The 15,064-nt window shown below is 34.5% G+C and overlaps 1 protein-coding gene across 1 annotated transcript in view; it reads left to right on the top strand.

Moving 5' to 3' along the window:
• Window positions 1–13,973, top strand: part of LOC129217584 (protein D2-like) — a 38,689-nt gene extending 24,716 nt beyond the window's left edge. Inside the window, exons 3-4 of the mRNA XM_054851911.1 lie at window positions 4,634–4,771; window positions 13,667–13,973. Coding sequence (XP_054707886.1) covers window positions 4,634–4,771; window positions 13,667–13,845 — 317 coding nt within the window. The 3' untranslated portion in view covers window positions 13,846–13,973. The remainder of the gene's footprint in view (window positions 1–4,633; window positions 4,772–13,666) is intronic.
• The last annotated feature ends 1,091 nt before the right edge of the window (window positions 13,974–15,064 follow it).

Here is a 15,064-nt window from a genome sequence, read left to right as displayed (position 1 = left end):
GTTAAAAATTAAATTTTTAGTCATTTTCGAGGAATTAAATTCTTAAAGAAAGTGAGACAAACATGAGAATTTGTTTAATAAATGTTTGATATGTCTTTCAACTCTAGCTATAATAAGCCGCAAACGAATAGCGAAATTCTGCATCACTCACTGAAGGGACGAAGTCTTAATGCTTTCAATAACAGTCTGAATCGCAGTTTTCAGGTCTTCGATGCTCTTGGGGTTTCTAGCGTAAACTTTGTCTTTGATATAACCCCAAAAATGAATCGCAGGGGTTTAAGTCAGGAGAATAAGGTGCCCAATTAATTCCATATTTTTAGATTTCGGATACCTTAAAGTCAAAATCCGCTCATTAAAGTGCTCTTCAAGCAGATCAAGCACTTCCTTGGTACCTGGTACGATGAGTTAGTGCGCGGTCTTGCATGAGCCACGTGCTTTAGAAATCCAGCTCACTTTAAATTGCTTAAATAAACTGATTTCCCAATATTTACCCATATCGTTCAAGAAGTGAGTCTGTCTGTTGTCTTAAGCTTAATTTTAGTCGCAAACTTTCTTTGAGTCACAATTTGGCTGTTTTTGATCGAATAATGCGTTCGAACTATGGAAATGTGCTCAGAAACGCTATATCTCGACATTTTCACTGAAAATTAAACAACAAAAGCCAACTCAATGAGACTGTGCAAAAAAAAAAAAAAAAAAAATGCCAAAGCACTGAATCTAACCGCTAAGTTTAAACTTGATACCCCAAACAGTTTTCGAGAAATTGAGATTTCTTTTCAACGCGAAAATTACTGGTCACCCTGTAGGTAGACCGACCAGTGAGTGAACACCACCCAGTGAATGAACAGCGCGTCCTTTTTTAAAAAAAAGAAAAAAAAAAAAGCTTCCAAAAAATTTTTTCTGAATAAATTCACTAAAAAGCGTTCTTTATTGATATTCTAAGCTATCTGACACCTGATTGGTTACTTTGGATAGGTATTTTTTTCCTGGAAAAAATTTGAAATTTTTACTGCCGTGAATCGTTCTTTCCCTCTTGCGAAATAATAAGGCTGGTTCCGTGCTAGCAATTATTTTGATACATATTATTTTTATCGATAAATTTTATTTTTTAACTCTACGAAAGAAAAATTAAGTATACATATTTAGACTATGGATTTAATTTGTTTCAGTCAATGCAGAATGCGTAGATTTTCAGGAAGAGGGGTGTTCAGTCACTGGGTACGAAAAATTGTAAAAACCCAGTGAATGAACAATGGTAAAATTTCTTCTGATTTAAAAAGAAATTTGAAGTTTCTTTGAGATATTTCCATATTCGTACTTTTTTTGTAATGCAGATAGTTTTATATGCTTATTTATTTATGTATTTCATTATATATTTTATACTTTCTTTAGTTTTGTCTTTGTAAACAATGCATTTTTTACTCAGTTTTATCTATCTATATCTCTATCTGTATATTAACCTACCTACCTACATCTATCTTTATATATCTCTCTTGATAGATAGACAGAGAGATAGAGAGAAATAGAAATATATATACAAAGAGAGAAAATGGATAGGTAGATTAGGGTGGTCCAAAAAAGGCCCTTTTTAAAAAAATCCTGATTTTTATTGGTCCTACCCCCTTATTTGGTTCCATCTGAGTAAAAAATAATCATTGTGAAGTTTGAGTTCATAATTTTAACATTTAGAGGTAGCTCAACAGCCTCAAAGTTCTGCGTTTTGCCATTTTATGCCATAAATGCAGGTAGAAATAAAATTGACGCTAGGAAAGGTATATAATTTATTTAATTAAAATTGCCAGAATTTTGTAAGTTAAAAATAGTTACATAATAATAATATTTCAACAGTTATGTATATGACTTTCCTTAGTACACATTACAAACTCTGCTTTTTACATCCGGGTAAGCTCGTCAATGTTCTGCGACAACTTGCAACAAGAATTGGAATTGTTCTTCATTGCGTGTCATTTTTCCGTTAAATTCTTTTATAAGGGCTATACCCTTTTCAGCCTTATCATTAACCACTGAAATTCTTCGAATAATCCTTTTTGCTTTCTTGAAATCCTCCTGAAGCTCCAGATTTCTGGATCTACATGAATGAAGGTATCAGAAAAACCCATGCTTTGAAAAAATGAAATTGACCCCTTTGTCACAAGTTCTTCAAATTTCATATCCATAAAATGTTTTGGCAAAATCTTAGGGCGCTTCACCACATTATTTTTCCCGTTTACTTCATTCATCGCCTTCACCATCTGTCTTTTAATGCAGTGTGGCACTTTATTGGCAAAAAGGGCTAATGCCACGAGCTCTTCTGACAAATACCACAGGTGATTGGCAAATTTGTGCGTTGCAGTTTTGTTTATGTTTTCATCAATCTTTTTATACTTCAATAAAGATTTCATTAAAATCGTTATACGGTGCATTTTGAGGCATAGAAAGTCATCCAAGCCTTTAAATACACACGTACAACAAATATGCATATTTTTTTGCAATCCCTTTTCTTCTATTGACGTGATGGTAAATTGACAGCTAAACATCCATATTTTGAAACAATACAAAATTTGGACCTCCATCTAGCATGATGCATAGCCACAGGTGCTACAAACTTGATACCATGTGGAGGAGCTTTACCGAGAAATATTAAGCATAGTTCAAGACATTCTCGATAATCATCTCTCGCTTGCTTGTCATGTAGTAATCTTTCAGCAAATACTATTGTATCATCCTTTACATCTCTCACTTGTGCTAAAATGTCCTTATTGTTGATGCTTATGATGTATTTGTCTCTGTCTATGAATTCCCAGTAGGCCTGGAATCATTTAAAAAGAGGTATACGTCTGGTGCAGAAAACCCCCCAAACATTTATTAAACACTGCATCAATAATTAATTCCATAATGTGATGTCGACATGGAAAATATAATAACCTTTTCTCCCAGTTTTTGCTCTAATAAAACACGGGTACCCTTGCTTTCCCCGGTATTGACACTCGTTGTGTCAAAGCACATTGCAGAAACTTTGTCAGTTAGGCCCCAGTCCTGCAAAGCTCACCTTCTTTATTTTTTTGTGTCATTGTACTTCTGTTTTTTTTTTTTTTTACAATAACTTCCATTGTTAATAAAGTTTTTCTAATTTGGGCTGACAGTTTTGGGGTCTTTGTACGAGTATTCTGGCTTTCTGCCAAAATTTTGTTATTTCTGCTATTGTATTTCTTGAATATTCTCTTACGGTTTTCTTTAATTCAATATGGTTATGAAGAAACATATCCAATGCCATACGAATTGAAGGTAGTTTACTACCTGTCAGCTCACTTATGGTTGAACTAAGAAGATAAACCCCTGATTTTGATCTAATTGATATATTTGCCATGCTCAGTTATTTTAAAGTAAAGAGACATATGCATTTCAAAAATAAGTGCAAACTGCTATTCCAACAGTGGTGAAATCAAAACCAAAACAATTAAGAATACATGCATAAGCAACAACAAGTTGAAAATTTATTCGATCACGACTGTTAAAGGAATAGATTTTGTGTATTTACTTGTATTTACAAAAGTATTTTTTAATAGCTATTGTTAAGTCTCTATATAAAATAGCAATTTTATAAAGCAATTGTTTTCTTGTTAATAAAAATAGCAATTGTATTTTACCTTATTGAGGTTAATGGTCGTGTGTCGTACGCGTTCTATTCAGCAATGATGAAAACTTTATCTGCGTTGAGCTACCTCTAAATATTATCGAAATGTTTTCAAATTTTGTCTGATTTATTTTTTAATACATTGGAACAAAATGGGAGGGTAGGACTCAAAAAATTTTCACCTTCGAAATTTTGGACCACCCTAAGGTAGATATGTATGTATGTTTGTATATAGATAGATAGATAAATAGATAGAAGAAGATATAGAGATAGATATATAAAATCTGAGGTAAATAGATTTATTGATAGATAAATAGATATGTAGTAGTTAATAGACAGGTAGATAGAGAGACTAATATAGAGATAGATAGCTAGGTAGAGAGACTGATATAGAGATAGATAGTAGGTAGATACATAGACAGGTAGATAGACCGACAGATATAGATTGGTGGATAGATATAGATACATAGATATACTGATAAGGAGGGATAGATAGGTAGATAGACAGATAGATAGATAAGATAAGTAGATAGATAAGTAGATAGATATATATATAGATAGATAAGTAGATATATATATAGATATATAGATAGATAAGTAGATAGATATATAGATAAGTACGTAGATAGATAGATAGATATAGATAGTTATATAGATAGATAGATAGATAGATCTCAAAGAAACTTAGTTTCTTTTTGAATCGAAATTTATTATATTCATTCACTGGACCAATTTGTGTTCATTTACTGGTTCGAGGTGTTCATGCACTAGGTCGCTGTGCCATTTTTTCTTTAAACACCTAAAAAAGTCGGAAGCGGTACCATTTAAGTTCCCGCGATTTTTTAGAGATATTTGCATAGATCAATTAAAATGTTTTAGCTATCACGATCTGTATAGTATAGAATTTAAAATTACTAGGATTTTTAAAAAATGAAGTTTTGCTTAATTGTTCATTCACTGGTCGGTCTACCCTATATACTTTTTTTCTTCCGTTCACAGATCCCGACGCTCCGGATCCAGATACGCCCAATTTTCGCCATTTCCTGCACTGGTTCGTGGTAAATATCCCAGGCAGTGCAGTTTCTCAAGGAAAGGTGCTGACTCAGTACATGATGCCCAGTCCCCCCGCTTACTCACGTAAGTATGAGCGATCACTTCTCTAATACTAGTCTGGCTCTGACAGGAGGCATTCAGGAGGGTTAAAGTGGATGAAGTCCGTTTCAACTTGGTCCACTTAAGTTCCGAACGCCTCATTTAGGAACGTGCCATTTCGTTGCCAAAATCTTCTCCGTTCAGAGTTAAAATGGATTAAAATCGAAATGGACTTGGTCCAATTTAGCTCTGACCGCCTCATATGTTGTCTTCCGATGGGCTGATGCTTAAAACGATTCCATTTGGTAAATTAGAGCTGAGGAAATCCGGTATGCGTTGCCGATAACGATTATTGGCATTCTGCCAATTTAAGAATGTCTCTTTTTTCAAACTAAACATAATTAAACTCGTCCAGGTCAATCATATTTTTTATCACGACCAGACTATGTTCTAGTTTGGCTCTGATAACTTGAAATTCGATTGGGAGAAGGATTAAAACAATAGCCAGCATTTGTTGAAACAAAGGTGAAGAAAAAGGTTTGCTTCGCTAATCACGCATTGCGATGGATAATTCGCCTTGAGACAATATGAAAATCCCCCCCCTCCCTCTCTTTCCTTGAGAAGAAATAAACCCTTTCAAAGTCAATTGGGAGTCTTATCAGTGCCATAACATGCCCCTGTTTCAGCGTATCAGGACGTTTATAAATTTACTCCGGTAGTCCAGTCAATGAACACATTGTAGCGTGCATGGAATATGCGATAATTTTTTACTGCAGAATATTGTTAGGGGTAGTTAGTAAATAAACATACTAAGGGTGAGCTAAAGGTGGGAGGGAGGGGGGAAGAAAATTTTGGGTTTTCCAAGAAAATGTCGAAAACGGTGGAATAAAATGCGTTTAAAATTACAATTCAAGCTAAATAAACTTACTATGAAACTGCTTCTACACATATTTGCCAAATTTCCAATAATTTTCAGGATATATATAAGATGAAAAATTCTATCTTTTTGTCAAACATTTGCTCCTAGTGCCTCCCAGTATCAGCATACATGAAAATTGTCTATGACAAAGTTGTAGAGCTTTAAATTTTCTTCAATTTGATATGCTATTGTGCTATATTTTATTCAATCAATCAAAAGTTACAGAATTTCAAACACGCACTTTCATGGCCAAAAATGGAACACTTGTCACTCACAAATTTCAAACTGACTCGAAAGGATCGCGCACTTGCTCTTTCTTCAATGAATTCGACAATCCTGATGGACAATAAAGAAGTATTTGTGGATTACTACAACACAAATGATGTTTAAGAGGGGCGCGGGGGTCCATGAAATTGCGACTTTGTGACAAGAGGGGGGGGAGATGTCAGCTTAAAGATGATATTTTCGTTTTCTAATTACTTTCAGTCCATATTACATATAAACACTTTCAACTATAATTACAAAAAGCTGCTGCCGGTCAGCTACATTTACTTCATTTCTATTATTAAAATTTTCATTTTCCTGCTATAGCGTCACATATTCATTTCAATAAGAGTAACGAAATTGAGTACATGCTAGAACTTCATAGTTTTTGATTGCTTGCCAGCTGGGAGTCGCTGTGATTGGGTATAAGCTTCGTATTTCTTTAGTATCAGGTTTGAATCTGCAGTTCAAGTGTTCAGACGGTGGATTTTCAAGATACAGAAAACTGTCAGAATCCTTGTCACAAAATTGCTGCACAAGATCCCTTGAGCGCCTGCTTGACACAGACACTCTGAGACAAAAAGAACAAGATAATTTTTTTTTTCTAAAAGTATTGATTTTCAAGAACGCGTACCTAAAATAACACTGGAAATGACATGTATGAATGAAAACAATTTCGCGATAAATTAAGTTAACCTTTACTTTTATTCGGAACACATTTTTCCTGCTGTTTCTAAGATAAAATCGAAACCACAAAATTTTGCTCCCACTTCCCACATTTAACTCCCCCCCCCCCTCTTAGGGTCGGGGACTTTCAGTATATTTGCTTATTAATTACTTCTAACAAACTTTTTACTGAGGAAATGCTAGCTTTCTGCACTTTCTCCGTTCACTTTCGTTAAATAATGCAATGGGTATGGAGCTAATTCATACTGAATATACGTAGTTCTGCAAATCTTCGTCCGATTTCTTGGTAAGGGACTGTCGATAAATGATGTTACACCTTTACTCAACATTTTTGACCTGCTCCCTATTTGTTATAAAGTACTTTTCATAAATTAATTTTTATAAACATATTCGTATTTAAAAAAAGCTTGATGTCACCCTTACTCTTTCCTTCCCCCTTGTCACAAAGTCGCAATTTCACGACCCCCGCCCCCACACATTAAACCTCATTTGTGTTGTAGTAACCCACAAATACTTCTTTATTGTTCATCAGGATTGTCGAGTTCATTGAAGAAAGAGGAAGTGCGCGATCCTTTCGAGTCAGTTTGAAATTTGTGAATGGCAAGTGTTCCATTTTGTGCCATAAATGTGCGTATTTGAAGTTCTGTAACTTTTGATTGCTTGAATAAAATATAACAAAATAGCATATCAAATTAAAGGAAATTTAAAGCTCTACAACTTTGTCACAGACAATTTTCATGTATACTGATACTGGGAGGCACTAGGAGCAAATGTTTGACAAAAAGAGAGAATTTTTCCGAAAATCATCGATTTTTCATAACATATACACAGGAAATTATTGGAAATTTGACAAATATGTGTAGAAGCAGTTTCATAGAAAGTTTATTTATTTGGAATTTTTATTTTAAACGCATTTTTTCCACCGTTTCCGATATTTTCTCGAAAAACCCAAAATCGTCTTCCCCCTCCCTCCCCACCTTTAGCTCACCAACCAGGGTCGGGGACTTTTAGTATGTTTACTTACTAACTACCCCTAACAATATTCTGAAGTCAAAAATTATCGCATATTCCATGCACGCTACACCCCTGTTTTGACCACTCATTGAGTGGACTAAGGGTGATTCGACTCCGGTCGTGGTTGACTCATGGTTGTCGGACTGAACCTCAAACTTGCCATGACTCTTCAACACCAATATATAGTGCTCCAGTTCTATATTGCATCATGGCTAGAGATATAAAATTTCCGCGAAATTTTGAAGTGGTGGAAAAAACCCCGGTTATTTACCGGTTTTTTCGGGAAAAAAAGGAAAATTTGATTTTTTGGGAATAAAATAGGGTTTCTTAATAGCTCTGTGTTTCTTGGAACATATAAAGGGTTAAGCATTGAGAATTATATGCAATCCACACATCTTTTTCTGCTTGACAGAAATACACATAAAGGTAAATTTAATTAGAAGAAAAAAAATACTTTTTGTTCTATAACTAAGAGCTTTCTAGGTCAAACACCAGATATAATTCAAGTTGTCGTTCAACCAACAATATTGGGTTAAAATCTGTCTAATCAGAACAATTACATTTTCTATTTTAGATTGCCTTTGAAACTTGAAAATAATAATTGTAATTTTTTGCCTACTTTCCCAGCAAAAGTAGAGAAAGACGAAAAAAGCATAAAAGAAGGCTTAAGGGGGTACTGTAATTAAGGGACTTCGTTACAGTACCCCAAAAATGATGAAACGATTAAAAAAACTGTTGTTGCTTTTTTCAAAACTAAAAACTATTCTGAATACAGGGGAAATAGAAATTAATATATACTTTAGTTTAAATATTAAAAAAGTTATGAGTGGTTTTAGGCCATGCTCGCTATGTGTTGTTATGCAAAAGAAAAACTAAATTGCTTTTTCTCGATGATTGCTTTTTTGTGTTTTCATGTCATTAGAATCCCCAAGGGTTTTTTTTTTGCATTAAACATACTGCTTTAAATTAATACTTTTTGCAATTGGGATAACATATTTGACAAAACTGTGCATTGGATAAGCAATTTATAAATTACTCAAATGTTTAGAGCATGTTAAACCTTTAAAAACCATCTTTTTTTTTAAACTTTGATTTTTTTACATAAGTAATCACAGAAAATTTTCAAATAAACTCAGAATGTTTGAAAGGTACTGTAACCCCTTAATGCATCTTGAAAATATTACAAAAAAAAAAGTCAAAAATAAAAATAATAATTAAATGAATATCGAAAAATTAAAAATTGGAAAGTAGGGTATTGAGATGGGGAAAAAATGTCTGTCGGTCTGTCTGTCTGTCCCCCCCCCCCCTAATCCCTTTTGAGTGAATAGTCCGATTCGAACAATTTTTTTTTGTTCGAAAGATCTCGGCGAGGACACCTCATTCCTATATTTCATTTTTTTGAGTTGCACTATTTTTTGTTCAATTTTGAACAATTCAAAAACACTTAACATTAGCGCCTACGGGGAAATTCAAGGCAATTCCGAACTGTGAGGCGAATTTGCTTCAATTTTTGTAGGAAAAAGCTTTTGATGAAAAACTTGTATATAAAATATCTTTTTGATTTGATCAATTTTCCGTTCAATTTTGAACAGTTCAAATCCCTTAACATTAGTGCCTACGGAGAAACTGAAAGTCAATGCAGATTCCGTACTTGAAGGCGGATTTACTTCAAACAAATTTTGTTGGAAATAGCTCTTGAAGACAAACTCCAGACTCCGACTCCAAGAATGTAGAAACACCTGACTCCGACTACTGTGCCCGACAATTAGTCGGACTCCGACTCCCCGACTTCGACTCTGACTTCGTAGCTTTGGTAAAAATTTATACACGGAGGACAAATGACTGACTCCGAATCTTGAATATTCGACTCCGACTCCTTTATCTCAAAATGAGATTGACTCCGACTCCGTAGCTATGGTTTTAACTGAAATAATAACTGTTAATATGACTTGTTTTTATTTTCACGCTAAAGTTTTAATTTAGGTATTCAGTTTTCGGCGGATAAACTCGAAGTCATTTATGTTTCTGCATAAAGATATGCGCAGACGATTTTTTTTTCTTTAAGTTGACAATTTTATTGTTTTTATTTATTTTGGGAAGTGCATTAATTCATTTAAAAAATTATTTTCGGACACAGGGGAAAAAGGAACGATTTTTTCTTTCGATATGATGTATTTATTTTAATGAGCTTATTAATTATTATTATTATTATTTCGTTTGGAAAACTGTTAAAGAATTTTTTTAATGGAAAAAAGTGTCTTTGTTTAAAAGGTGCTGCTATTTCATTTGTTCGTTTATTATTTTTTTTTTTTTTACGCATCTAATTTTTAAGATGAGTGAAGAATATTTATTCCTAGAAATCAGCTTAAAATATTTAAAAAATGTGTTTGAAACAATTTGCGATTTTAGCCATTTTTGAGATTATTGATCAGGTACTAGAAAGTAGTATGGGTATACGAGAAAGTAGGCTCGTTTAGTTCTAGACGGAACTTCTTGTTGACTTTCAAACATGATTATTATTTGAAATACACCGCCAGCTCAGTTATTCCATCCGAGGACTGCAGTTTCGTGCTATTGTTTGAAAGAAAAATAAGTATTATTTCCTTTCCTTACAATGTAACTTTACTGTCTGAAAATGAAAGCTATTGAGGTTTGATTTTTTCCATTCCAGTCTTAGTACAAATCAAAACTCTCTAAAATGTTTTTTTTTCTTTCCAACAGAAACCCCAAACCAAAACAGCGTAATGGTTTCTAAAGCTGAACCAGAACTTAAACTGGAGTTTCAGTTTATTCATACAGCCGTGCTAAGCACAGTAGTAAAAGTAGTCATACCTGCACTTTTGAGCAAAACTGAGTTATTATAACCAAGTTTTCTCTATTTCGTATTTTACTCAATAAATAAAATGTTTTGGAGTCATTTCATCAGGAACTTTTGTTTTTAATTATGGGAAAAAAAAAAAAGACATCTGAATCAAATATATGGAAGAGCCAAACTTTAAAACACAATATCTCAGCTTGAGCTCAACTGCAGATTCCACTTTTGTGCTTAGCACGGCACTGACAGTATACAGGGTGCGGCAAAAAACAAAAAACATATCGAAGATTATATCATCGAATGGAAGTAAAGTAATTTCATTTTACTGAGTGTCTTTTTTATTTTTGTTTCTCACTTTATTCAAAAATAATTTACAACATATCTTCTAGTTTATGTATGGTTTTTCAGTTTTCCTACAATTTTAAGCAAAAGACCTACTGTTTTAAAGTTGTTTAACCAAGTAGAACGACAATTCGTTCGCCTGTTGTGCTTTGGCAAACAGTATTTGATGCGGTATGACACTTCAAGTGGCTTGGAAATGACAGTCGATGTCCGAAAAGGGTACAAAAACGAACAGTGAACATTTCAGTAAATCGTCAGGTCATCGAAAAGTGAGTTCGATGAAATCCTTGGGTTTCCACGAGAGAAGTCGTTCGTAAGATAGAAATTTGTGACCGGTAAGTGTGACTAAGGGAAAAAACAGCTCAAACTGAAGTTTTACGAGTTACAAGAAGTTCATGCATTCGTATGACTCCAAAGATGCCAGATACGTTTGAGACAGGCCGCAAGTCCATGCTGATTTAACGTTCAACTAGCTCATAAACCCCAGAACAATAGGATTTGGTCTGTAGACACTGCAAGAATCTTAGAAAATGTTAATAATCGCCAGAATCCGAAGTCAGGATTTGTCTGTGATGGAATCAGCACAAGCAACAAAAAAAGAATTTTTTTTTTTTTGGGGGGGGGGATGAGGGTCATTAAATTAATTAAAAAAGTGTACCAGAAGGACATTTTAGAAAGCTGTTGTACTTCTATGGACCTTAGAGCACTTCAGCACAGCAATGTGAACTGGACATTTCAATGTGACACTACACCAGTTCATACGGCCAAAAAGACAAGAGTGGTGCAAAGCGCATTGTTTTGACATGTTATCATCTTAAGAGTGAACGCTCTACTCGCTAGACCTCAATTCCATTTATTACACTGTATGGCCTGTTTTAGAGTTATAGGGGTTCTACCCTAAACTACACATAAATTTGGACTCTGTAACCAATTTCTTTATAGTGAATAGGATTCATTAAAGGACTTGCGGCCCTTGAATGAAAATTTCAATGAGCAGTTGCAACTCTTTATTACTTCAAAAGGCGGCCAGTTTGAAACCACTTAATTTATTGATTGCTAAAGGTCTTATCATATTATTATTTTTTGTGATTTCTTAATTTATTTATTTTTAAATAAAGTTACATGGCAAATTGCTTGCCGCACCTTATACATTTGGTTCGTACAGTCAGCAGAAACATAGTTCTGTGATTAAAGTTATGCTTGTTCATTTTATGAAGAAGGAAAATAAATTCTTCACTAAGGATATTATTTATTTATTTATTTATTTTGCAAAAAGTATTAAATGTTTTTTGATCTATATGCATATTATATTATAGTACAAGAACTTGCATTTTCAAAGTTAGACAGTATTTTAAAATACAAGGAGCGGGTGGGGGAGGGAATTGCATCAGAATTCAAGGATGAAAAATTTCTAATCACTTTTTGCTGAAAATTTCAAATAAAACTTCTTGAAAAGTTGAAAAAATTAAGCTTTTCAATTTTTCCGGAGTTTAAATAAACCCCTTCGTAAAAAAAAAAAAAACTTTTTTTTTTCGTTTTTTCCGGTTTTTTTCCGACTGTTTTCATTTCTAGTCATGAAGCAGTAAGAAAACCATGGTTTTTCGGCGAATGGATGAATATGTAATATCCAATAACTAAACATAGGAGTTTACTTATTAAATACGTAAAACCAATGACATACGCACAAGAAGCGACAAAGATTACGCATCACCACGACAAAGTGCACCACCACTTTGCATATTCAGCCTTAATTTAATATTTTGGCTTTATGTACGCAAGTTCTGAAAATCCAGATCCAGAGATACTTGTTTATGGATGAAAACTGCTGTAAAATCTTCGATAAAAGGCGAGATTGTGTAAAATAGTTACTTATAACCACAAAATTGAATGGCTTTTAGTTAGTTTTTCGTTCTTTAATTACTTCCTTTTACAAAAAAGGAAGTATTGTATTCGCGAAAAAATTTTCACTCAAAAATCGCCCTTAATTTCCATTTTGCTCACCCCCAAATGAATGTTGAGTTTTTTTTTCGATTCGACCACATGCGGAAAAGTGCCTAAGAATGTATAGACACGCGAAATATCCATTTTGACCATCACCGAGGTAATTACAACGACTTTTCTCGTGACGTCTGTATGTATGTGCGTATGTGTGTATGTGCGTATGTGCGTATGTGCGTATGTATCTCGCATAACTCAAAAATGGTATGTCCTAGAAAGTTGAAATTTGGTACATAGACTCGTAGTGGGGTCTAGTTGTGCACCTCCCCTTTTGGTTGCTTTCGGATGTTCCTAAGGGGGTCTTTTGCACCTTTTTGGGGGGAAATCATTGTTAATTTCGATGTAAACTCAAGTGGCGTTATAATTTGTCGGACACTTGGCGATATATCGCCAGTCTTTTGGTCGCCAAGTTTTGTCGCCAACTTGGCGACAAATTTGGCGGAGTTTTTTTTTTTTTTTGGTTTCAATTTGGCCATTGTTGTTGATATTTAGAGAATAAATATTGAATCACATTAAAATAGCGAATAATGGGGAAATGACATTAAATTGGAGTAAAAGGAAGTCATGTGATTCACACATCAGCTCGTTTTTTTAATACATTCATACCTACCTTGAAATGTTTCTATGCTCCATAGACAGGACCGCCAAGAGCCAAGGCGGGTTCCTTGTCAGTCTGGTAACCGGGTCCACTATCCCTCATCAATGTCGAATTTATACTTCTCCGATTCCGAGCCTGCCCCCCCCCCCTCAAGGGACGAGCTCCTAGTTTCCGACTAAGCTGACCCGGCCTCTCATCTGCCCTGCCCCTGGAAAGCGCTCTTTACAGGCTGAGAATCCTTGAGCTTATACCCATGTGCAGAAAGTGCCCCCCACTACATCAAATGCGAACTTTTCTTTTCAGGAGCCCATCGCTACATCTTCTTGGTCTACAAACAGCCGATCTACATCTTCAGTCCCAGTTACATGGATGGAAAGAGGAGGTCCAAGTTTGATTTGGAGAAGATGGTTCAAGAACTGGAGCTGGTGGGTCCTTTGTCCGGAAATTACTTTTTCACGAAACACGAAAGGAGCAAGAAGTGAGATGCCCCCGTCCTCTTTACTTGGCAGTTTTTGAAATTAAGTTACAATTAGTTAAGTATCCAGCTATCTTCTGGGTAATACAAAATTTGTCACAGCAGAGTTTTTGTCAATAAAATTGCTTTCCTGAACTGAATTGTGAAATTTTTTAGCTGTTGATTTTTTCCCCTCATCTTTGGCGTAACGTTTTGTACTACATCTAATCTAGCGGTGTAGCCATAAGCTAGACCAGCGTTTCTTTTCTTTTTTTTTTTTTTTTGATCAGTGGAACCCTTTTAAATGCTCACTTTTTTCGTGGAACCCTTAGGTTTTTGTCAATAGTTTGCAGTGGCGTAGTTAAGGTTCTGTTTGAGAGGGAGCCCAGGTTGTTATCTCAAAGAGACTATCACATTAACTATTTGTCGTTAAATAGATAATTAAATAGACTTCATATAGATCATAGTAATTATTGCTAACTGCTAATTATTATTAATTATTATAAAACACCAAAACACTCCTATTTGCATAGGTGACTGGTGCACCAAAAAAGGGGAGTCAAAGGAGGTGCGGGGGGTGGCAGGTTTGGTGAGCGACACACCCTGAAAGCTAAATTTTTTCTTCAAAAATTGGGTAGTTGAATTTTTACGTCATTATTAATCAATTGACCTTCTTCCAAAAATTCGCGAAACGAACTCAAAAAGCGGGACCAGATGGTCACAGAAGATTCCGTCCTACCCCCCCCCCCCCCATCCCCAAAAATCAAAGTTTCATTTTAATTTTTATTCGACCCTTAGTTTTGAACTAAGAAAAGAGAAGGGGCAAGGTCTTTTTACTGTTGAAAGTGAGAGGGCAATTGCCCCTCGTACGAGCCGCCTATGCCTACTTGTGATTCTCAGTATTTTAAAAAGGGATATATAACCTCAGAATTTATATGCTTGAGTTATATGATTGAAATATTTTCTTATGTAGGAAAAGAAATACTGATGTGTGTGTATACAATAGTGTTAATAATTCACCAAAATTTACAAAGAAAAAGTTTTTAAAACTTAAAAACTAAAATGCCTCTTATTTTACAACAATTTTTAAAGTTATTAATGAATCAGAATCTTTGATATCACTGTATGTTATGCTGACTTAAAATGGTCCTCACTCGTTAAATGTTAAAATTGTGCTTTCAACTGCTGCCATAGATACTGAGAGAGTGGCTAGTATTAATTGTAGAATATTTAAAATTTACGTCAAA

The sequence above is a fragment of the Uloborus diversus genome, chromosome 2 (assembly GCF_026930045.1).
Source record: "Uloborus diversus isolate 005 chromosome 2, Udiv.v.3.1, whole genome shotgun sequence".
In the NCBI taxonomy this organism is placed as follows: domain Eukaryota; kingdom Metazoa; phylum Arthropoda; class Arachnida; order Araneae; family Uloboridae; genus Uloborus; species Uloborus diversus.
This window is presented reverse-complemented; position numbering and strand designations above follow the sequence as displayed.